General features: G+C 41.9%; 2 protein-coding genes across 9 annotated transcripts in view; both read left to right on the top strand.

Moving 5' to 3' along the window:
• The window catches only part of ILDR2 (immunoglobulin like domain containing receptor 2), a 35,258-nt gene extending 32,462 nt beyond the window's left edge, over positions 1 to 2,796 (top strand). For 3 of the 6 annotated variants that reach the window (XM_035115997.3, XM_035115995.3, XM_088668017.1), the window contains one exon: positions 952 to 2,796. In XM_035115997.3, coding sequence (XP_034971888.3) covers positions 952 to 987 — 36 coding nt within the window. In that variant the 3' untranslated portion in view covers positions 988 to 2,796. The remainder of the gene's footprint in view (positions 1 to 951) is intronic. The other 3 variants (XM_088668018.1, XM_088668015.1, XM_088668016.1) reach the window with 1 other exon arrangement.
• Positions 2,797 to 8,645: 5,849 nt separating this feature from the next.
• LOC118085352 (uncharacterized) lies at positions 8,646 to 20,948 on the top strand. Of its 3 annotated transcripts, none has more exons than XM_035115907.3 (8): positions 8,646 to 8,918; positions 9,819 to 9,893; positions 11,123 to 11,422; positions 11,831 to 12,136; positions 14,052 to 14,183; positions 16,209 to 16,298; positions 18,775 to 18,939; positions 20,485 to 20,948. In XM_035115907.3, exons 1-8 carry the CDS (start codon positions 8,768 to 8,770, stop codon positions 20,529 to 20,531), a joined length of 1,266 nt encoding a protein of 421 aa, XP_034971798.3. In that variant the 5' UTR covers positions 8,646 to 8,767; the 3' UTR covers positions 20,532 to 20,948. The 3 variants fall into 3 exon arrangements, with proteins under 3 accessions (XP_034971798.3, XP_088524146.1, XP_088524147.1); XM_088668020.1 differs by having other exon boundaries at positions 20,300 to 20,553; XM_088668021.1 differs by lacking the exon at positions 9,819 to 9,893 and having other exon boundaries at positions 20,300 to 20,553.
• Positions 20,949 to 24,628: the final 3,680 nt, after the last annotated feature.

Below are 24,628 nucleotides of genomic sequence, written 5' to 3'. Positions count from 1 at the left end.
CAGTAAAAGGAAGAGCATTCATGGCAGCTCTGGCCATAAAGAAGTACTGAGAGCACACATGTATAACTAGAGAATTATTGATCTGAGGAAGATCAGTTAATGCAATTATGCTGGCTTGGGTGATGGAGAAAGGAAGGCCCAAGTGCCATCTGGCAGCTTACAAGGAGCTGCTGTGACCCTTGTACTTGTGGTGAGATATTTGGTTTTTAATCTAGACTCATCCAGACTTCCTTTTGTGCCACATTTCTAGGTACAGGTCCTGGCTTTCCAGGTCCAGGTCCGAGTGGTTTTTCATTTTTACCCAGTGCTTCCCCCAGAACAACTTGTGTTTTACAACTGAATTGAAGCAAATGGTAACCAGGTTTTTCGCAGATTGCCGTTTGCTCCAATTCAGTGGTAAATGTGGATTTTCCCAGGGAAAGCACTGGGACCCCCCCCCCAAAAAAAACACACCACTTGGACACAGAACTTTAAAGTGTGGGGCTGTGCATGGAAAGTGCGGCACAAAATGAAATCTGGATGAGCAGTTAATTTTGAATATAGACAATGCCATCAAAAGCCTTCCTGAAGCAGGTTGTGTGGAGCCTTGTGAAACTGCACCCTGTGCTCATGATGAAGCACATAATGAACAATTACCCTAGGCATGGTTTGAACCAGGAATGAAAACAAGGGGTCTTCCAGCAGGCTTTCAGAACGTCGTACGAATTGGCCCCTTCATACTGAGGTTGTGCGATTGATGGGCAGGTGGTTAAAGATAGAAAGATCTGAAAAATGCCACCATGAAGCTAGTTAGCATGTGGGGAAGCCCCACTGTAAGAGGCCTCTTAAGGTTTCTGAAAGCAGAAGCCAAGCACCCAAATTTTGTTTCCTGCTGAGGATACATTTTTCTCTTCATGTTATGAGACTTGCAATTTAATGTTTCACAGTGTTTGCCTCTCTTTTCCCCCTCAGAATGAGTTCCCAACAAGGATGTCCCTCGTGGTGTGATGCTGTTGCAGAAGAGTTGTGTTAATGGACTTGGAAAACAGAAACAATGATACTGCAGAGTCACAAGATGTGTGTTCTCACCTGATAATAGTCAGACTCTTGTCTGTTTCATCATGTGAATAGAGAAGCTAGTTCCAACCAATTGCTCTCATCCAGTCAACACCTTGGAAAGGGGAAGCTCAGTTGACAAGGAAATGAAACATGGAGAAGATTTCTTTTGCCAAGCTAATCTTCTGATCTCCCAGCAAAGATGGTGTCTCCATATTTTTATCCTCAGTCATCTTGGAACCCACAGTATTATGGGAGCTGCTTTCTTGTATGATGTATATTCCCTCCCCGATATGACTGACTTCTCACTTGTACTGCTCTGCACCCTAGATTTGACAGGGAAAGTTGCCACAGGTTCAAGGGGCTCTCACCATTTGCTCTTTCTTCTCATCCTGAGACTTCTTGAAATGGCATTTTCAAGAAATACTGCAAAATGAATTCTACACCTATCTGGAAATGATCCAAAACTGAGACCTGGGGGCACTGCACTAAGGAGGATAGGGTAATATTGAGGAACACATTCGAGTTCCTGTTTTTTTTTTAAATGTCCTTCTCATTCAGTAAAGGGAGCCACTAGTGAGATTAATGTTTTGTTTTGAAAGTGAAACGTAGTAGATTTTTGCTGTAATGAGAATGTGCCATGTTATTTCACTGTTGTCTGATATGATGTATCAGAATTGCCTTACAGTTGAACTATAGCCATAAAAGGCTTCAGCTAGTTCTGCTGATTGGCCCTTTCGTAAGCAGAGCTCAAGCTTGGGTTCTGCTGACAGTACTCTCTCGACAATGATTTTTTTCTTCTTAATAAAGCCAACTAGTAGACAACAACAGACCTAGAATGAGAAATTCAGGGTGCAAAAGAGGGGAAAATAGCCATGGCTTTTATACTTCTACAAGGACCAATATTTCCTGCTTGGCAGGGGGTTGGACTGGATGGCCCTTGTGGTCTCTTCCAACTCTATGATTCTATGATTGCTCCTTTTCTGGTAACTGGCTGCGGCCATTCAATAAGGCAACAGAAAATTTGAACAATAAATAGGTTGGGTGAAACACCAGCTTTGAAAGTTACTTCATTGTTCACATTTTGTTCTTCTAAAGCGTTAATAGCCCAAGAATCTGCCACAATTCTGGGAAGGCAGGTCTAGTTCAGAAGTGGCACGTGATCCTCAAAAACTTGTTTTATGCTTGGGCTAAGTAGACAAAATTGAGCGTGATGTCTGACTGCTGTAACCCCTGCCTGGGCTCTAGCACTTCTGAGGAAGCAGTGAAGCCAAAACTGAACAGGGTATTGCATACTGCCTTGAAGCTGGCCAGTCCCAAGTGGCATTGCTCAGGCCAGCAGCAGCTTGAAAAGGAGTACAGTACTTAAAAATTAGGAACTGTCGGCAGGCCGCCACTGTCTGAGAACACTTGGTCCGCTTCCTGCAAACAAATATTCCCACCTGTGACCCCTTTTTAGTGGACTGCAATCTTAGTTTAAGTGACTACAATAAGAGGCAGGAAAGGCAGGTTGGTCAACAGTTTGGGAGTATTTGGGAGGTTCCTTTGGTTGCATTTTATGTTTCTGGTCCTATCATTCTAGCCTCAAGGCATAGGCTGAAAGCACATACCGTAATACAGGAACCTTGCTGAAGCTAAATAGGTCTGGGTCTGGTCAGTGCTTTAATAAGATATTACCATTTAAAACCTATGTATGCTGTTTTGAACGTGCTCGTGGAAGGAAGGCAGAATATCTAAAACAAATATATAAAATGCATTTGTTGTTTCTGTTCCAGCAGCTTCTCAATCCTGCCAAAACCTAATGTTACAAAAATAGCTGAGCTATCTGTGCAGGCTTCTGAAGAGTCTGCTCACAACACAGTTGTGCACTGCCACTTCTATTCCTGACTGAGCTCTTGTCTTCTTTTTGTGCCACAGATTGATTTAGTTTTGTCATAAACTGATAGAATATGTTGGGTATGGCAGATCCTGCCATGTTGCAGGCGATCGCATTTCACGTTAATTGCAACACTATGCTTAGAAGAAAGACAGTTCATGGGGGAGGGGGGAAGGGAGCACTAATCCAATACAATACTGCAACAAATGCCTTAGGTATGTTGGCTATTTTCTATCCAGTGACCACAAGACGCTTTTTGCTTCCTGCCTAGCCTTGGCTATCACACACAGTTGGAATACATTCTTGAGATGACAGCACCATCTTGTGGACATATGAGGCATCTTAACGTTGCTTCTAGCATGACGGACAGAGTATTCAGGTTGTAATCCTAAGTCTACTTACTTAAGAGTAAATTGCATTGAAATCAAGACGGCATTCCTATAAGTAAATATATAGTTTGGATCACACCAGCATTTTTCATTGCTTTTTAGAGAGGCAGCTGTAAAATAAGTTACCCTTTCCCCTTCCCTGACATTCGTTGCTTAGAAACGCTAACCATGGCCCTGAAAATTGGTGCAAGTGCTGGGGAAATTGCTACATGCATCTAAAGTGGCTTCAAAGCCAGTACCAGACAATGCAGTGCATAAGCATTTTGTCCTAGGGTTGAGCTAAATTACTACTATGGTAGTATTAGAAAGAATTCCCAGGTGAAAAAATGAGGGGCATTGATATCCAGTGTTTGTGATGTGGATAGGGGTCTGGCCCACCTCCTGCCCTCCTTCCCTGTTTCTCTTGGTGCTTGAAAGCCTTTATCACAGAATCTTTAAAAATCGATTGAGAGACCTATATTAAGAGCACATATTGAATGAAGTCTGCAGCCTTTCTCACTGGTCCTGAACTCATGGTCAGGTGCAAATCAGTGGGTGTGATGCCAGTCCATCCCTACACATTGCAGGAGGAGACACGAGTGAAAAGGCCTTCCGTCTTGAAGCCATAATTCTCTTATCAAATGGAAACAATAATGGCTTTACTTCAAAGAGTTTTGCTAAGCAGTTATAAAGCAATTTTTCTCTCTCCCCAATACTGTTATTTACAATATTAAGAGCAGCCCTGGTGATGAGCATCACCTTCATTTTTCTATTCCACACCACAGCTTTAGAACTTAGCATATTAGCACGAAGAAACAAACCCAGCTTTTTGTTGGAGCTGATCAGCATGGTGAGTCTGCCTGACCTCCTGTTTCTTCCCAGTGTTAGTCCACCTGTTTTCTTCTGCAAGAAATGTTTCAGATCACAGATGTGCTATGTTCAGTCATATCTCAGCATATTGCAGAACTGGAGTGCTACATGCAGTTTTAACAACAGAGATCGATCTGGCTGCCGCATTCTGAACTAATTGCACAGCTTTCAAAGGCAGTTACATATAGAGGACATCACATTACTCCAGTTGGGAAATTAGCAGGGCATGGCATGCCCCCAACAGTATGCAGGACCCTCTGTCCCAGAAAAGGGTACAGATGGTAAATCAGTCAAAGCTGATGAAACTGCCTTGACTTGTCCATCCAAGAGGTCTAGGTCCAGGAATGTTCACAAGCTACAAGCTCGATCTATTGGTGGTGGTGGAGGAGTCATTCAACACTGGCATTTCCATCCCTTTATAGGTACTTGGGCTACCCAGCATGATCAACTCTACCTTGTCTGGATTATGTTTCAGTTCTAGTTTTTGTATACTTCCTGAGCACCCCTTGACCATCACCCAAGGGCATTTGTCATTCAGATTTAATTATGTCAAGCATAGTGTTTCTATGCCTGGGCTGGAACCAGAAACATTTCCTGCATCATCACACATATACAAATGTGCTCCTGTATGAATTCTCTGGCATTTAATGAGGCTGGAATACCTACTGAGGTATAGCTGGTTGCAGCTATAGGGCTTCTCACCAGTGTGGGTTCTTCTGTGGTTAATGAGATCTGAGCCCTGCTCAAAGCTTTCCCCACACTCCACACACATTTATGGCTTTTTTCCACTGTGGATCCATTGGTGATGAGTGACATGAGATGGTTGGCTGAAGCTCTTCCCACATTCTGGACACTTTTATGGCTTCTCTCCTGTGTGCATCGTTTGCTACTGGTGGAGCTGGCACTGATTATTTTTCCACACGTTGCAAACACACAGGGCTTGTGGCCCATATGTATTCTCCAATGTTTGGTAAGATTGGATCTCTGATTGAAGCTATGCCCACACTCAGGACACATATATGGTTTCTGTCCAGTGTGAATTCTCAGGGGCCAAGTGAGATGTGAGCTCTCAGTACACTTAAAAGAGCTTTTCTCCAGAGTGCATCCTCTGGCGCACGGCCAAGTCAGATGCTCCAACTTAAAGCTCTTGCCATATTCGGAACATACAGACTCTCAACTTGATGTCTCCTGGGACACTGCTCCTGCTTGAGTTTTCTCAAGACCTTTTCCCAAGCAAGTGGACAGGCTGGATCCTGGCTCTGAAGTGATGTCACACAGGCACAACACAGAATTCAGGTTTGTGTAGGTACCGTCCAGATTGGGAACCAGTGAAATATTTTCAGTCATGATAAGTAGCACAACCCTTTAAGCATTCAGAGGCTCCCTCCTGAGGAGTTATTTTATTTGCACCAACACCTCCTGGCCAATAAAGTATCAAGCCATATTTAATCCTGAGTATTTTGAACCATACAGCCACAAGAAGACAGGGAGCTGTTGCTGCCCAGAAAAAAAAGACCAGCCCCCCATTGCTCCCCTCCCAAAGCAAAGAGCAACTACCCCCCCAATACACATAACTATGTGTGTGCGCACAGTGTGAATCCAATATTTTTTAAGAGATAGTGCTGTAGGACAGATGAGATCAGGATGAGGATTCACCATCCCAGTGTTGAGGCACAAGAGCTCAGCCCCTGGTGTTTAGTGGTTCAACTTTAGTCCAGTGTATTCAAGATGTTTAATGTTTACTTCACTACTGAGACTGATCTACACCTGAATCTACCTCACGGTGCCCTTCATGCCGAGCAAAATATGGCAGCCTGCCCTGTACTCCTTTACAATAAGTAACGAAGTACGGGAAAAGGTCCGTTTGTAACGGACACACAGAGTTACTGCTGGTTCCCCAGGGGATGCTCAGAATTAAGCTTTAGCTAAATTAGATTTCGTTCCAAACACCGCTAGTAAGATGCAAGTGCTGCATTTGTAATAATATGAACACAGAGCAGGAATAAATTGTGTCAGCAAATGCTACAGCAATAGCTTGGGCAGAAGTGGGGCAATTCCAAGAGGAAGCCAGGGAGTGTTAAAGGCTTCTCTGGAAGCAGCCACAGCAGTATGCCAAAATGGAGAGCAGGGCAGAACAGTGAATGCAAGCTACAGTGATAAGATGAACTAGAACTGCTTTTATTTCTTGGTTTATTTTATACAGTTTTTACTGTGGCATCCATCTTGGAACCGCTCCCAAGAACACAGGCCTTGAGCATGCTCAGTGCCAGCTTTTTCCTCAAAACAAAACAAAACAAAACACTTTTGCCTTCTGGCCTCTAGATGGCAACCATGTAAACATATCTTACCATCATTCATATAAAGTACTGTACAGTGGAACCTCGGTTTATGAGCACCTCGGTTTATGAATTTTCGGTTTACGAACACCGCGGACCCATCTGGAATGGATTAATTCACTTTCCATTACTTTCAATGGGAAAGTTCGCTTCAGTTTATGAACGCTTCAGTTTATGAACAGACTTCCGGATCCAATTACACCAATGCTTCGGGTTAAGTGCGCTCCAGGTTGAGTACTCCACGGCCCCGCCTGGAACGGATTAATCCACTTTCCATTACTTTCAATGGGAAAGTTCACTTCAGTTTATGAACGCTTCAGTTTAAGTACTCCGCGAACCGTCTGGAACAGATTAATTCACTTTCCATTACTTTCAATGGGAAAGTTCGCTTCAGTTTATGAATGCTTCAGTTTATGAACAGACTTCTGGAACCAATTGTGTTCATAAACCGAGGTACCACTGTACAGTGGTACCTCAGGTTAAGTACTTATTGGTTCTGGAAGTCCGTACTTAACCTGAAGCAAACTTAACCTGAAGCGAACTTTCCCATTGAAAGTAATGGAAAGTGGATTAATCCGTTCCAGATGGGTCCGCGGAGTACTTACCGGTAAACTGAAAGTACTCAACCTGAAGTGTACTTAACCCAAGGTATGACTGTATGTGTTCCTAGGTTAATTTAACCCATTCTCTTCTCATAGGTTTTCCTGTTTGCCCTGGTGCTTGCACAGTGTTAGTGCAGGCATTCCCAAACTTCAGCCCTCCAGATGTTTTCGCCTACAATCCCCATAATCCCTGACCACTGGTCCTGTTAGCTAGGGATCATGGGAGTTGTAGGCCAAAACATCTGGAGGGCCGCAGTTTGGGGATGCCTGGTGTTAGTGCAACTCACTGCATGTCTACTCAAAAATAAGTCCCATTGAGTTCAGTGGGGCTTATTCTCGTGGGTACAGGATTGCAACTGGTTAGTTTATTGCTGAAAGTATGGAAGTCTGTATTTTAAAAAAATTGAATATCAAGTAATTTGTTCATAATTAGGGTTGTCTAACCTGCTCTTCTTGTTGAATGGTCCTCTTACGGGAATTGTTTACTACTACTACTACTACTACTACTACTACTTATTTATTTAATATTTATTTACGCATACCCCGCTTTTCCCCCCTGACAGGACCCAAGGCAGCTTATACATAAAAACAAGAAATCTCTAAAAACATGGGGGGGGGAGACAGTCATTAAAAACAATTAAACATTAAAATAATCAAATCTTGTTTGAAATATACAAAAAATTGCAATAGGAACAGCATGGCACCAGCCCCTTTTAAAAAAGCGGTCAATTCTCAAAAGCCTGGTGGTGGAAGGACAACAAGGAGGAAGCCAGTCTATATTCTCCAGGGAGGAAGAATCTCCAGATTCAGAGCAGCCACTGAGAAGGCCCTTTTGTCCATTCCCACCAAGTGTGCCTATGAGGGTGATGGGCCAAGAGAAGGACCTCCCCTGAAGATCTCAAAACCCAGGCAGCTTCATATGAGGGAATGTGGTATTTCAGATACCTTGGACCTAAGCCATATAGGGCTTTATAATAGAATATGTTTTAATAGCTGTACATTGCCTGGAAAATGGTTATGAGGAAGGAAGAGTTCAAAGTATATTAAATAAATGGTCTGCTCAGAGTCAGTGACTTCATTAGAAAACCAATATTTGAGTCTACTCTTGGGTACATTGCATTATTTTCTAGCTATCTCAATATGGTTTCTGTTTCACACATCACCATTCCAATTTGGCCAACAAGTTTTGGGTACAATGCACTGGATTATTGGAGTTTGAATCTATATAATCAATGCTATATCTACTTTCCTAGAAATAACCCCCATTGAACTCAGTGGGACTTACTTCTTTATAGACATGTATTGGATTTGCTGTAAAAATGCTCTGCTGTGGCTGGATTAATTACTAAAGTCTCATTAAATATTACACCCCAACTCAACACTTGCCTCAGGTTCCTCACTCTGAATCATGGACTGGTCGCCCACATCTCTCTGCTCTTTGTAGCTCTTATCTTTGATCTCTGTTTTTTGCTCTCACATGTATTTATTTCTGTACATTCAGGCATGTGAGTAGCACATTTACCAAAAATTTGCATGAGTATTTCTTACAGTGGTTGAAACCGCCTTGTTTCTGTTTTGAAGAACCAATTCTCCCATGCTTCTCTGTTTTGACAAGTTACACTGAACCTAGGAAGAAGAGTTTAAAATCAAGATAGAACAACCCTTTATCTTTTCTAGGCAATGCTATGGAAGATCTGTTACTGTAGGGATGTTTCTGAGAGATATTGTGTTCTAATATATCTGCTACAGCATCCTACCAAAATGAACTCTCAAGCATTTTCTATTTTTCCTGTCCCATCAATGGTTTATATAGGCCTACTTGTTCTTCAAGGTAAGTTTCTTTTTGGCTTGGATGTGAATGAACTACAACCAAGTAAATATTTCATGGAAGTCAGTGACTGGGTATGTCATGCTTATGTGTAGGACTAGACAGTGACTGTCGTATATCAGAGTACTAAGATTTCGTCTGCTGTAATTGCATCAAATGCAGTGTAAATCCAACAAGCAGAACTGTAAGTGGTGTATGAATGGGATACATTTTTATGGGGCGAATCATAATTAAATTTCCAAAAAGTTTAATACACAGTATTACTATTTATGTTAGAAATTGCTTATTAAGTACCTTGGTAAAAGAGGAATCAAATGTATTTTGCAAGATTGGTCAACCCCCTCCCCCAAATCTCTTTAATATAATAAGATAATGGGGAAAAAACAATAAGCTAAAGTATTTTTGAAAACGGTGCTTATATCACAGAAAGAAACTGAAGCCAATGAGATTGCAGATATGTTTAAAAAACAACATACATTTTTTAAAAAAAGCACAGATATTTATAGAAAGAGAGGATACATATTTTTGTCGAAAATTATGATTAAAGTATACACATCCGTCATTGTGATGGGGTGGAAGAAAATCTGGAGCTGGTTGTAAGGTCTCTAATAGTTACATAAAACTATCAGAAGAGCCTTGCTGGATCAGACCAAACTCTCATCCAATCCAGCATTCTTGCTTTCATACTGGTCCATGAGATGCCCATGTCCAAAGCCTTGTGTCAACTCCAAAATGAGGAAGCAACTAGGAAACAGGAACTTTGCCCTCCGGGTTCATGTACTAAAACTAATACATTTCTGCCTTAAGATTGTGGTATTATTTATGGTTATCTATTCATATGGTGGAAAGAATCGTTGATATGCAGCTTTTCTTAATGTTATTATTTTTATATTTCTGGTCCAGTTTTTGGTGATGCCATGCCAGCAAATAAGGCTTTGGATGAATCTGCTGATTTTCCACGCAAAAGTCAATACTCTGGTGAGACCGCCTGGAAAAGGGAACATGTTACACCGTATATAGCTTGTTTAACAACATTTTAGATATTTATCTCTTTGTCCATTTTGAGTCTGATCTCTGCTTGTTGTCAGCTCAGGGGTCAGGACGCTAGTGTGTGGAGAATCATGAGCACTGGCAAGGAGTTGGACTTAATGGCCTCTTATTTATTTACTTCAAGTATTTTTACCTGTCTCTTTAGCTGAGACAGCTCTTGTCCATTTCCAGCATTTTGAAATTTCTCAAACCTCTTTTATCATAGAACTCTGCTTCGATGTAAAATAATAATTTAGTGTACTGCAGGAACAGTGGTTGGCTATCTCCCAGTGCGCGCACACAATCATGTGACTAACCAGGTGGCAAAGAAGATTGGTCAGAGCTCATGCCCCTGTTTCTATACGTGCTTTATTTGAGAGAGGGGAATCATGGTCAAACTTATTTATGGCATGATCAGATGCTCAAGACAACCATGACAAACTGGAGCATGTAGATATGTAGTTGTGTCCAACCATGACAGCTTCAGCCTACATGGGGCAGCACTGCATACTAATGGGATTTTAGCATTTTATGGGGGTGGTCCCACCATACTGGCACACCCGTAAGCTTGGGAAAACTTGAGTCTGGGTTGACTATTTCAACATGCAGTGACTGTTTGGAAGAAGCAGCCAGTGACAGAATTACTGGGTTCAAGAGGGCATCCTACACTCACCATTTTGAACAATCCACCCCTAGTTTCTTTGAATCCAATTGGATAAAGCCCGGTGATGCTGCAACTACTTACAATGAAAGGATAGATATTAATTATTGATGCTTTACTGTTTTAAGACCAGTTTGTGACCCACCCTGGAATAAAATATGATAAAATATTATAAACAAAAAAGGAAACAAAAGATATATTGGGTATAAACATTAATTATGTCAGATAACAATGCTAAAAATGGATGTTCTATATTTAAAGCTGTCATATTTCACTTCTGAAAAAGTCTGAAATTATGTTGATTACAGCTGGGAAATGAATTTTACCAGCCATGTCTTAATATGGAGATTTGAATTTGCTTCTGTGCTGTGTTTTGTGTCTGAAATTTTTAGATGTCCTCTTGAAATCTGTACATTTTGATTTCATGAAATTACAGTTTTCTGAATTGGTATGCTTTGTTCAATTTGGGTGTTAATGAATTAAATGTCTTCCCATCACATCTTATTGACATGCTTAGGATCCAAAGTGGATAGCCTCATCAATGGAACACTTGGTGATTGTATTCTCCTTGATCTGGAGAACAGGAACCCAGCAATCCACATTCACAACGTGATTTGGAAGAAAGGCAATGGCTTGATTGGGATGATGATCAATGGTCAGAACTGTACAATCCATAGCAAAAGATGTTTTATCTATAACAATGGCACCTTGAGCTTGTGTCCTACTCAGTTGGACGATATTGGGCATTATACAGTGGCAGCATATAGTGAGGATGGACGCTTTCAATACAGTAACAGAAAGGAACTGCTGCTTACACGTAAGTATCAGATAGGCCCTCTTCTAAGGGACTGTGTGTTATTCCTATAAAATAAGTGCCATGCATTTGCAGCATTCAGCTGTATAATAGTCAGAACAGCTGGAGAGTTAGAGGAACACATTTAGGAGCGGATTTATGGCACATGGGATGGGGAGAGGGCAGAGAAGTTACATTGTGCAGCTAAAAGGCATTGTGCTAGTATACTTTTTAAATTGAATAGCTCCCTGAGAGTTGCATTTACTACTTTGCTTTCAGTTTCATGGCTGAAATTTGAAATGTACCCCTGAAATTGAAATATTTTAATTCAGTGAAATAAAAGTTTTCAAAATTCTTTCAAATCTACTTAATGCACACATTTTTGAGGCTCGAAGTGAATTGTATGTCCACATATTTTTGCTCTGTGTTCAGGATCCAAACTGCAGGTTAGTCTCACCAAAGGAACACTTGGTGATTGTATGCTCCTTGAAATGAAGACCACGAAACAATCAATCCACCTTCATGATGTGATTTGGAAGAAGGGCAATATCACAATAGGAAAGGTGGATGGCCAGAATATTACAACTTGTATAGACACCAAGAGATGTCTTATACTTAACAATGGCAGCTTGAGCTTGTGCCCCACTCAAGTGCAGGATATCGGACAGTACACAGCAGAAGTGTTTACCAAGGATGGTGTGTATCAGTACAGTCACACAATTCAACTGGAACTTATACGTGAGTATTAGATGGGCATTTTCATGCTCAAAGATGAGTATCAAGTATTTACAAGGTTCATCTGTGCAATAGCTAACCACTGGAACAGTTATACCATAATTTTGTTGTAACTGTATATCTTTCATACATTCCTTTTGACCAGAGCCTGCTGCAAATACTTTAGAAAAGTACAATAACACTTACCTCTGAGTAAAAGAAACTTGGTACTTTTACTGAATAGAAGGACATTAATGTTTTTTATTAATGCCATTGCCAACAATATGTACCTTTAGGCCATGCTAAGCCAATTGGACTGACTTGCTGTGTTGTAATCAACAGAACCTACAGGCACTTAACTTTGTGTGCCCACAGTGTGGTAGACTGCCCTTAAAATGGAACAACAGAAATTGGGTTCATTCACTGTTAAGAAACTGTTAGAAATGTTGATTTGCAGCTAAAATTGAAAATGATATTCATATAGGGTTGCCAGACTCAATAGAGAACTGGACAATAGACTCAATAGACAACCAAAGCATTTTAATCAAAATGTCTCCTTTAAAAAAAAAAGGCACTTCTGTGCCTTTAATTGCCCTGCTCTCTTTTGAGTCTGGAAACCTTAAAGAGAAACCAGCAGACCCTTTGTTTAATTTCCAAGCAAAGGGTCTGCTGCTTTCTCTTTAAGGTTTCCAGACTCAAAAGAGAGCAGGGCAATTAAAGGCACAGAAGTCCTGTTCTCTATTGAGTCTGGCAACCCTATATTCATACGGTAGTTTTGCAGAGATTATTTTTTCCTCCTTACACAATGTTTCAAAAAGCACCTGGAATTACCGGTGCTAGGTGTTGCTTCATGTAATAAGGGAGAACCTGATGAATGAAAACCAAGTTATGTTTCAGCGGGAAACCCTATTGAGACTATTAATATTGCACATATGTAATCTGCTGGATGAATAAAAACCGACTCTTGTATTGAAATAAATATTCTCCAGGCCAAAATATAGCTCAGAAGCTTCACTTACAGAACTTAATTCCAAACAACTTAAAACAATAAAAGTTACTTTCAGTTAGATGCATATTTTTTACACTTCTCCCAGCAGAAGCCAAAATATCTTAGATTACAAATATGTTGTATTCTGAGCTAGAAATCAAAGCTCTGTCTCTCCTCCACTGCAGCCTCCATTAGTCTCAGGTTGCTTGCTGGAGACAGAGATTCATATATCCATTCTTTTCAGTAGCTTGGAAAAAAGAAAACACCCCACCCAATATGGATGCCTACAGATTAGCATATGCCTAGATCTGCAATACAATCCTTTCCATATGACTGTGAGCTAAACATCTTGTGATCGAGGCACAGAGACATATCCCCACTTCATGATCCACCTGTTAGGCTCTTCTTCAGTTTCAATGGAAATTTCTAGTCGTCCTTAACAGTGCAATATAGGCACATTATAGATTTCCCCCCCAATTCAATGTACATTAAACAATTATACTTATCAGTCTGATAACAGATTCACTTGGTTTTAAATAAGATTGCTCCTTGTAAAAAGATTTTAGAATTGGTAGAGTTGGTAGGATATGTCTAGAATCTTATGCATGTTTACTCAGAGGTAAGCCCCATTCAGTTCAGTGAGGCTTATTCCCAGGAAAGCTTGTATAAGACTGAAGCTGATTTTTAAGCAATTTATGAAAATACATAGTTTTGTGTGCTGCCCCCCTCCGTCAAGCTGAGTTCATGTAACATTTATTATACATGGTTAATTGATGAAAATGTTAAGAGCAAGGTAGTTAATTGAAATGATTAAATAAATTGACAGGGTAATATTAATGTTTTACACAGCGCCGCATGTCATTAAAAGTACAAACAGAGCTCTTTGTAAAACTACCTGTCAGAAGTGAGTTAAAACAGGTAATTATTTTCACAATTGCATTCTAATTTTAGAACCTAATCCACAGAAGACAATATGTTGGCCCCGTATATTCTTCTTCATCTTAGAAGGAGCTCTTGTTGCAGCGTTTCTTGTTCTATTGGGCTCATGTATATATCATGTTGGAAAATGGAAGAGGAAGCCAGGTAATCTTTCCTTGACTTACCTTGCTTACCATAATGGGGGAAACTCACTCAAAAGGTACAGATGGTTGTCTAATGCAACTCTTTCTTTTACTTTCTCAATAAAACCTTTTTCATCTCATGGTGATGAAAATCCATGTGCAGCCTGATCACTTTTTTTTTACAAGCACACCAAGCACATTGGGATCACACTCTCTCTCTCCCCCTCCCCTCTCTCTGACACACACACACACACACACACACACACACACACACACCACAAGATGGAGGTCAGCATATAACACCTGTTTGGACATAATGCTAAACTGTACTTTAGCATAATAGGAGTGAGCCTACTCAAGACGTGGACTCAAGCATTCTCCTGTCCTCTCTCCTCCTCCAACATGCATCAGAGGAAGAGATCTTCATCTGCTTCCTGAGTTAAGCTGACCATAATTGGTTACATCTGAAGTGGACCAAACTATGGGTAGGGCCAAACTATGGTTTATTGAAACAGCGGTTTCTGATCTTGGCTCAGTTTAAACTGTAGTTTGTTGAAGCGAATGCAGTTCTTGGTTCGGACATAACAACCCATTGTGTGTCAGGATTTCTGTTCCATGTAAGAGCCCCCTGTGCGCCCCCCCCCCCCCAATACACGGGAGGCCTCAAAGACCTGGAATAGTTCATATGGGTGTTTCCGATCACTGCAGCCCATACAACTTCACTCAGCTTTTCTTACTGAAGTTTGTAACCTCAGCTGTCTCTTTTTCTTTCACAGCTGTTCTCTCACAACTCTCTCAATCTGCCTCTGCTTTGTCTCTGTAGCTGCAGATTTCTCCTCTCCGTTTTCCCCATCTCCCACTCACAATTAATATTATTTTCTAGCAGTTTTGCTGGGACAGAGGTTCTCCCCCTCCTTGCTTCTTAGCTGTCCTTCGTTGCTGTGCACTTGCCAATAATCCTTTCTCCTTGCCCCCCCCCTTTGTGTGTGCGTCTATCACACTCTCCCGCACGACCTGCCGTCTTTTATCAGGCTGCAGTGAGTGTGTCAGGGCAGTGTGTCACTTCCAGTTCCCTGCACTGTGACTAGCTGAAACCAGAATGCAGACTTTGCCACCCTCTGGCGCATGCCAGGGAGAGCCACATCCTTGAGTCTAAAGTAAGACATTTTCAACTGAAGATCCCCTTTGGGATTGCTGGCATTGTTGAATTGTTTGCTTACTAACATGAATCACAGTGTACTAGGTAGGCCTACGAACTGAGCTGATAGCAAGTATATGCATGCACTTATTTTTTAAAAAAACCAAGTTATTGTAGATATATTTTAAGAGGTGAAGATTCCTTTGGGAATTCTTGTATCAGTTCGTAGGAACACAGCATGATACATGCTATCATCAAGCCCATCTGCCCTGTCCTATTACCTTTTTCTTTTGGATGGAAGGTTCTGTGAATTTAATAGATTTGCCTTTAAATGTGAACTGAACTCCCCTATCTCTAGCTACCAAGACTCAACATTTGAAGAGGGAAAATACAAAGAATTGGATCCATTGCCTTTCCTCCTGCCAGCATTGAAAGGCTATGAGCACTTGATGGGTTGTGAGCAATTAATTGACGCCCACACCTTTTCTCGCATGTGCCTCCTGTCCTCTTAGCTTTCATAGGGTCCCTGATAAGAGGAACTTGCCAACGGATATTTCAGGCCATGTTTTAAGTGGTGCAAAGCTAGTTGGTTAAAAAGAAAATAGCTTGAGGGTTTTTCTGTATGCATATGCCGGAAAGCCAGTTACTGCTGGGGAAAGACTTTATTCTAAGCTTCCCTTAAAATCTGTGCCAATTTTCATAAAGGCTGTAATGGACAGGAGGAACGTGACGCATCTTTCACTTGCGCTAGAAAAAGAAAAGGCAAAGAAAGAAATGGGATTGTGTCTACACCCATGCAATAATAGTAGGAGATGATGGGGCTATTAGGAGTGACTACGGCACCAGTAATATGTGCTTTCAGTTCTCACTGAAAACTATTTCCACACTTTTTATTTTATATGGTTTAAGTTCTCTGGAAAACAAGAAGACAACGCCATGCAAGTTGGAGAAAGAATGTGCCTGACTATGCAGTAGTTTATAGGAGAAAGCAAGACCAACGTGAGTATTACAGCTGAGAAACCAGTGTACACTAATCTCTATGTGTTTAGGCTTCCATAAGATCTAAAACTGTGATTGTAGTCCCAACTGCTAGAGACCTCTGTATGTTGCAGTTGAGGGCAGGACAGGAGGAAGTCGGAAGAGTGTGACCTTTCTCCCTGGTAATTGTGTGAGGACAACAAACAAAGGTGGTTCTGGTGTGATATGTTTCTATTGCAAATCAACGTGTGCGGGTCCGGAACAAATTGTTTTGGAGATACCTCAGGGGGTGGTTCAAACAACTATAAGAAGAAAGGGACCCAAATACCAATAGTTGAGATCCAAGTTTGGTCTATATAATTTAGACCACAGAAGCTGAAAGCAGCAAATTCTGTTGGGAATCCTTAGCTCTAGACCACAGAGAGAAATGAGCCAAGCCATATGTTACAGAAGAAGGCCATGGGTCCTCCAGTACCCACAGTTTGGCACTGCCCTGCAACCTAAGCTTCTGTTCAAGGCCACCAACAAAGCCATGTGTGAGATCCAACAGTTTTGACCTTCCAAATACACAAATACACAGCTGCTGGGGCTGGGGGAGGGAAATGTCTTGGGCCAGTTGTGCCTGAGGGAAAAATCTTTTCCAACTCCATGGTATGGCTTGATGTGTTGTACAAACCTAGGCTCATGGTTTAGCTCTCCCAGTTTGGTGCAGCAGCCAAGCAACTGATGAGAAGCAAAGCTGCTGTGAATCTGATCTCCTCTCTGGGAGCCTCCACACTCACACATAGTTTGTGTTAGCATGATGTGTGAAGCAGGCCTAAATTAATATATGAGATTCAGTTCCTGGACTGGAGACTTCCTGCAACCACATGTATATTTGGATTCAGGGTGGAAGAAAGATGGGATATAAATGGAAGAGAATACATAGACAATAACATAAATCTGTTTCATTGGAGCTAGCTAGACTCTTCCGCAGTTCTTATGGTTTTACATGCCAGTTAAAAGACAAATAAAAAACCAGAAAGCTCTCAGAACTTCTTTACTGTGCTTGCATTTAGGTCGTGTCGGTGCATCATTGCCAAGTTTAGTTTGTTATTCATTATGGGGTGATTCATACACTGTGTTCTGCTGCCACCAAGTGCATTTAACAGTTCAGCGAGCAGAATACTCATGTGAACAGTGCCACTTAGTAAGTAGGACATTCTGAAGCACTGCAGATCAGCTTCTGGAAGCAAGGATTTTTGGTTTTTTTTGGAGACTACTCACCTCAAAGAAGTGATGGTTCTGCCTGTTTTCCTTCCTTATAAATTAAACTCCACTCCAACAAGGTACTGCCGACCAGTAGCAAGATTCCAGGGGGTTTCAGGCATTCACTGATGGTTTGAGCTCCCCTGGAGAATCGAAGATGTAGTGGAGACTGCTTTAAGAAATCTGTTTTATTTGCATATTTACACCTTCCGTCTGCATGGAGGGAGTCCAGCTCTTACAGCATGGTCATTTCAAGAGGGACTTGTTCCCCACAGCAATGCAGCACTGGAGTGCAAGGCATCTCTCCCAGTCAGCCTTCAACCAGCTTGCCCAAACGGGAAAGGTGTCCCTGGCCTAGCTACTAAATGAACTGCATTTTCTGACAAATGAGATAGTGTGTTAAATAGAATTGGGTCTCAGATTATTTCAGAATTCCATTGTCTTTCCCCCCCATCATAGATGTGTGCTGGGTCACATTGAGCTACATGCTCACAAAAAATGCGACTATGGTTTTGTATTTATCAGGAGGTCCCACAAGTTCATAGCTGCCAAGTACCCCGTTTTCTCTGGGAAACCCCCGTATTTTCTTACCGTTTCCCACAGGTGTCCCGAATGGCAAAATACCCCGTATTCCCCTGGATTACAGAGCTCCTGCCGGTGGCCATGTTCTTCTGGTGCCGCGCCGGCACCGGAAGTCGCTTCTACGCACTTCTGGACATGAGTAGAAGTGACTTCCGATGCCGCTGTGCCCATTTCCAAAATGTCCGCAGCGCCAGAAATCACTTCTACGCATGTCCGGAAGTGCGTAGAAGCGACTTCTGGCGCTGCGGACATTTTGGAAATGGGCACAGCGGCATCGGAAGTCGCTTCTATTCATGTCCAGAAGTGCGTAGAAGCGACTTCAGGTGCCGTGGCACTGCTGATCCCGAATTTTTCAATCCAGAACTTGGCACCTATGCAAGTTACATTTCCCAAGCATCTTCTTGTTGTTTCTAATCTGTTTTCTCTCTTTCCAGTAAGGACCCAAGGCAGATTTTGGACCCTCTATTTATGGTCTTCAGAAAAGGCTACTTACCTGGGAGTGAGCCCCATAGTATACAGAAACCTTGTGTAATGATGCTAAAACCTATTCCCCCTATAGAGTACTGTACTTAGTAATTTTTGTTTGTTCCTGTGTTACAACATGCTTATATGTTAATGTTGTGCTGAACCAGCATTTACTTTCCATGCTTTTTGCTTTCTTGCTCAGCAACTGCAAGTCCAGAGTTACAAAAACCACAGGCTATAGAAACCACAGAAGAAGGTCAATGGTTTTCAACTGGGAATGAAAAAGAGACTGCAGTAGCAGCAGTAGCAGCAGCAGCAGCTCCCAACACAGGAAACCCCATGCTTTTAAATATCTCTAGTTTTCAAGGTAAGTGACCAAAACTGAACCACACTGCAGACAGGAAAGACACATTTTTATCTAAAATAGTTTAGCTGTGAGCATCTCTTGAGCATCCTGAGGACTTTTCTAGTTATAAGGCAATAGGCAGATGAGGTTGTACTGCTTGGCTAAATATCTAAGGACATACTTATCTTGCAAACATATTAAGTTTTATATTGGTTTAACACCCCCACAGCCTCCTGGGAACTGTAGTTAGGCGAAAGTGCTGAGGATTCTCTGATTATTCTGGCCATCTTCATAGCACATCAGGTTTCTGGAGAAGGAGAATGACTAGCACATAAAGCAGCTTAAGTCTGAAATATAAATATGCTAAAAGTGATTGAGCCTCCATGAAATTTGGGGGACACTTACAAAAGTGAATTTTGGAAGTTTTTTTTCCTCATAGTGTGCAACCTGATGCCTGTGGGGAGCCTGAAAGAATTACTTGAGCACAACAGAACTTTCCTGGGCCTTCCATAGGCATCTGGTTGGACACTACGAGAACAGAAAGCTGGACTAGGTGGAATTTCTCTCTATACAGTGAAAGCAGCAGAAATGTCCAGCATTTGTAGCATGGTCGCTGCCCAGATGTCAATTGGAGCTGTGGTAAAATAGGGAAGTCTCAGAGGTGGCGCATCTCATTTCACCCCGTGAGGTGAAATGGGAATGTGCTGTCTCCTGTCCCCCCTCTGTTGCCCCTGCCACGCCCCTGCACAATTCCTGCCCCCCTCTCACCCAATGAGTGGCAGCACTGCATGCTGGAATGTCTCTCTCTTATTAAAATTTGGTGGTGGTGGAAGTGGTGGGGCAGATGGGGTGCCGCCTCTTGTACTTCTGCCACCCGAGGCAAAAGCCATAGCTGCCAAGTTCTCCCTTTTTTAAGGGAAATTCCCTTATGCTGAATAGGCTTCCTCGTGAGAAAAGGGAAAACTTGGCAGCTATGGCAAAAGCACAACCCCACCGCATCTGTGGTCTGGCTCTGACAAGTCTTGTATAGAGAAAACGAACTCTTTATTTTAGACCAGGGTTGGTGAATGTGTGGCTTCCTAATGTTGTTGGGCATCAAATCTCACCAGCATAGCCAGCAGTCAGGAATTATAGGAGTTGTACTACTCCGCCAACATCTGGAGATCCAGATGTTGGATCTCAGTTGTTGGATCTTCACCCCAGTTTTAGACAGAGGGAGATCAGTACTTTAGTGTTTTAGGAGGACTCATAGAATCGTAGAGTTGGAAGGGACTCAGGGTCATCTAGTCCAACCCCCTGCAATGCAGGAAAGCCGGGAAAGTTTGGAGACCACAGGGTGAGAAATATCTTATAGATGTATACATATTATTTTTCTGTTCAGAGAAAGAAAACGCTTTCTCACCACCACTGTGTATGAATGTCAGGAGTTGTAGTGCTAGTCTACTGAGGAGTGACAACTCTGTTTGCTGGGATGGCAGCTGTGTTCTTCCAGATCTTGTGGACTGTGTTCTGTGAGAGGTTTGATGATGCAATGGAATTAAGAGAACAAATATGCATTTCTTCCAGTGACCCAGCACACATGCATGATGGGAAAAGAGACAATGGAATTCTGAAATCATCTGAGACCCAATTCTATTTAACATGCTATCTCGTTTGTCAGAAGATGCAGTTCATTTAGTAGCTAGGCAGAGGCTTTCAAAGTGTAAAAAAATAAATCTTATTACTAATTTTAATCTCGCAAATATGAAACAATAAAAGGCCATTTTACCTCTTCGTGAGGTGATGAGAAACTGCTCTTTCAGCAAATTGTCATTACATAGATAGCAAATGGGGTGAGTTTTATGTATAGATTCAATATTATGTTGTAATTTGTTAAGACCCAACTGTACTGTATTGTCCTGATTAAAATAAGCAATGTTTAATATGTATTGTGTATCATCCAACTTCCCCTCTTGCATTGTCCCTGATCATTAATTATCCTTGTCTATGCCTATTGGGGATGCATTATTAAAACTGCTGTTGGTATGAGTTGCTAGACTTGTCATTCTTCAGGTTTCTTTTAATCCAAGACTATAGAAGCTGAAGCTATGCTTTTGCAAGGGGACTGGACTGGATATATCTTCCATATATATATTGGCATATGAACATGTTTTATTGTAATTTAGTTACTAAAAGTGTATGCATTAAAAAGCAAAAGTTTATTTTCTTTAAAAAAAGGAAACCCTGCTGACTTGTTCACATCAAAAGTTTCAGCCCAAATGGAAAATAGATTTGTGTACGACTGGCTTTTACTCTGCTTCCTGCCTAAACCACACCTAAACACACATCCCCTTGCTAGGTACTAAACCTATAAGTATAAAGTGTTTCAGAATCATTCATTAATGACCAAGATATAGAACTATGGTTGCAGACTGTGCTGTTAGGCCACATTAGACCGTATAAATAGTCACATTGAATGTAGAAGCTGCTAACTTGCCCGTCAGATTTGCATCAGATCAAAAGGTAGGTGAACCAAAATAACCGCCATCTTGAAACTATAAATGTTGTCCTTGGAAATCTAGTTTGAACCTTCTTGCCTATCTGGATGGGGATGCCAAAAGATTGTACTTCTTAGCTTTCAACCCCTGATTTGTCACTCAGTACTTTGTGTGAAATTTTACACTTTTTAAGTAGCTCATTGTAATTCATGGTTAATGCTAACTAACCCCAGTTACTTGGGAATAAGCCCCATTAAACTCAATAGGGCTTGTGTCTGAGTAGAAATGTTTAGGGTCGTATCATAAGTCATTAGGAAACAGATAATTTATGTTTCTTTGATTTTCCTATAAGTCCGAATTTCGGTTTTTCTTTTCTCAATAAATCTTATTTGTGTTTAAGTAATGTCTCTCTCTGCCGTGGGTTATTCACCACCTTTTTCATTTTAATCATAATCTTTGTTCAAGAAGGTCAATATAGAGTATGCCTTTCTGATGTACCTGGCAGTGCACATTCCCAACTTTTCAAATGATCCGTACTCACGTTCAGTCACAAACTAAAAAAAAAGTTTCAATGTGTACAACAACTTATGGGCATGGATCATGTGGCTAGAGAGAAACTAACATGAATGAACGAGGACAAACTACGCACATGCAATTCCCAAAATTAATTAGAAATTTCCCATACAAAATGAGACCATAGAGCAGAGTGTGAGACAGAGTCAGCCCACAATAATGAAATGCAACTGGGGAAATCTTATCATCCGTAGCTTCTCACTTTCAATCTCAAAGAAAGTGATAGCATGGTTGTTTCACTTCCCTTGCTGGAATCCACCCAAAAGCGACTTCTGTTATCTGGCTGGCCAGGTAGACAGACTCATGCAGATTTTCAAGCAACCTGCCATCCAAACACCTCCTCACCTTTCAGCAGCAGAGTGAGAAACAACACAGGATTCCCAGAAGGAAAGTTAACAAGGAGATGCAAAATGCAGTTGCTGAGGCCTATTCAGAGTGTTAAACAGAATTGCATCTGCCAGTTCCCACTCCTTTTTATAAAGCATCTCTCTATGAAAGAGTTTCATAAAGTGGAGATTTCTTTTGCAGCAACTGAGTTTTTGAGCTCTAACAGTTGTGAGAAGCAGTGTGGTGTAGTGGGTAGAGGGTTGGACTAGGACCTAGGAGACCAGGGTTCACATCCCCACTCGGCCATGAAACTCACTGCATGACCTTGGGAGAGTTGCTGCCTCCTGGCCTAAGCTACATCACAGGGTTGTCATGGGGATAAAATGGAGAGGAGAATCATAGTCGCCACCTTGAGTCCCTTGGAGAAAAATGTGGGATAGAAATGCAATAAGTGAATGAACAAGAACTCAAAAAAGTGTGGAGAAGAGAGCTCAAAACTTGACAGATGGGTGCATTATACTGCCCCAGAAGTGTTTTGGGGGTGAAGGGGTGGGGACGTGGGTTTCACTAATAACTAGAGTAAGCTCAGGGTACGTATCTTAGGATGGTAGTCCAGCAGGGACCAAGGAAGACTGTGAGATGAATTGGCCACACACTGCTTCCTTCATGTTTCTCTGACTCAGTGGTGTCACCTTGACCATTTCATGCAAGGCTGAGGAAGACCAAAGGGAGTGTGTGTTAGACTTGGAGGTGGATGAAGCGATAGACTTGATTGGGTGATCAAGCTGATGATGGTGAACGTGAGACAGGAGAAAGGCTTTGCAAGAGAGGGGAAAGTGGATTGTGTTGCACCACAGCAACTTGGTGTCCTCCAGCACGTAGTGGCTGGGACTGGTGGGAATTGTAGTCCAACAATATGTGGAGGACACCAGATTCAGGATACCTAAGGCAGTGCAAGCATGGTCAGTGCTGGTCCCTGGAATCCTTGGGCTAGTGTTGTGGGCCCCAACACTATGGCAGGACCCATTGCTTTCGCCTGCCTTGGAACCCGCTTGATTTTTCTTCTGGGTCCAGTGCTCAAAGTGTCAGCACTTAGTTACTATGACAGTTTTGGAGCATCTTTGGAGCATCGCTGCTACCACTGCAACGGAAGCTCACCAGAGGGTGATGGGTAGTCCTCAAATCCTGATTGGAGACTTGCCCTTGCTCTACATCTCACTCAGCACCCCCTTCTCAAGGTTATTCCCCTGGTTCCTCTGCAAAGGGATGCCAGGCAAAAGTCAGGCTGGAAAGAATGCCAAGATGAGACAATCCCAGGAAGGCGGAAATACATATGTAGATTGATATGTTGGGCCATGGGAGGAAATTAAAGGAAGAAGACCAGGCAAGTCTAGAACCAGGACAGAGAAAGTGAAAGTTCAGAGAAAGTGCCAACTTAGCATCTAACTTGCAACATGAATTATATGTATATTGAACACATGGAAATGACCAGGAAAAAATAGTAGCATAAATCTGATATTTCCCAAATGGTGAGAGCTGGTTTCTTCCTCATTCCTCAGTTGCTTTCCAGAATTATTATTGGATGCAATAAAGAGCCTTTCCCCAATCAAGTGCATTCACTTAGGGCAGGATGGTGGGGTCTACGTATAGGTTGCAGTTGCACGGTACTGGTCTAAAAATATAAAGGGCAAGTGCACCCATGGGTGACTTCTTAATTGCAGATGTCTTCTCTCTCTCTCTCTCTCCACTGGCCTGCAGATGTCTGGAGTTTCAGATCACTGCCTTTCTCACAGAAGGCTATTTTTGTCACATCTTAGATCACAGCGAGGTTCCCCTCCCCCGTCCCGCTGTATGTGCGTGGGGTAGAGACAGAATAGTTATCCTGACCTTCAGCCAGTCCTGTAGAGACAGAGTTTGGTAGCTTTTGGGGGGTGGGCAGAATTCTCTAGAATGCTGACTGTGAAGCTGGGCCTGGCCATTCTTGTGAGAGCGCACTTTTTTGGTGGTGGGGATCACACATGCATTGGGCCATTATTGTGACCCTCTCAACTGAGGCATATGTGAGTATCTGCAAAGTATTATCGGAGGTATTTGCAATAGGATAATCTTCCACAGCGACATGTATGCTACAACTACTATACTGCTGCGGTATCAAATTGAGTTAACACAGAGCGCCATATTTGTATCTTTTCTAAATTGGTCAAAGATTTGGATGAATTTCATATACAGCACAGTTCATTCATGGTTGAATATTTGTCATCAGAAAGAAGACCTCATGCACTTGGGGCTTGTCCTGCTGGTTCCATCTGTAAAGGTACAGAATTCTTTGAGCT

Source organism: Zootoca vivipara, chromosome 4 (genome assembly GCF_965207765.1).
Source record: "Zootoca vivipara chromosome 4, rZooViv2.hap1.1, whole genome shotgun sequence".
Classification (NCBI taxonomy): Eukaryota; Metazoa; Chordata; class Lepidosauria; order Squamata; family Lacertidae; genus Zootoca; species Zootoca vivipara.
Note: the sequence above shows the minus strand (reverse complement) of the source record. Positions and strands in the feature narration are given on the sequence as shown.

What these genes read in the sequence shown, in the direction of transcription:
- LOC118085352 (XM_088668020.1), top strand. Translation starts at nt 8,768, where the DNA reads ATGCTATGGAAGATCTGTTACTGTAGGGATGTTTCTGAGAGATATTGT. An exon ending in AATTCAACTGGAACTTATAC is followed by an intron (nt 12,137 to 14,051) that starts GTGAGTATTAGA and finishes TTCTAATTTTAG; the next exon opens with AACCTAATCCACAGAAGACA. An exon ending in AAAATGGAAGAGGAAGCCAG is followed by an intron (nt 14,184 to 16,208) that starts GTAATCTTTCCT and finishes ATATGGTTTAAG; the next exon opens with TTCTCTGGAAAACAAGAAGA.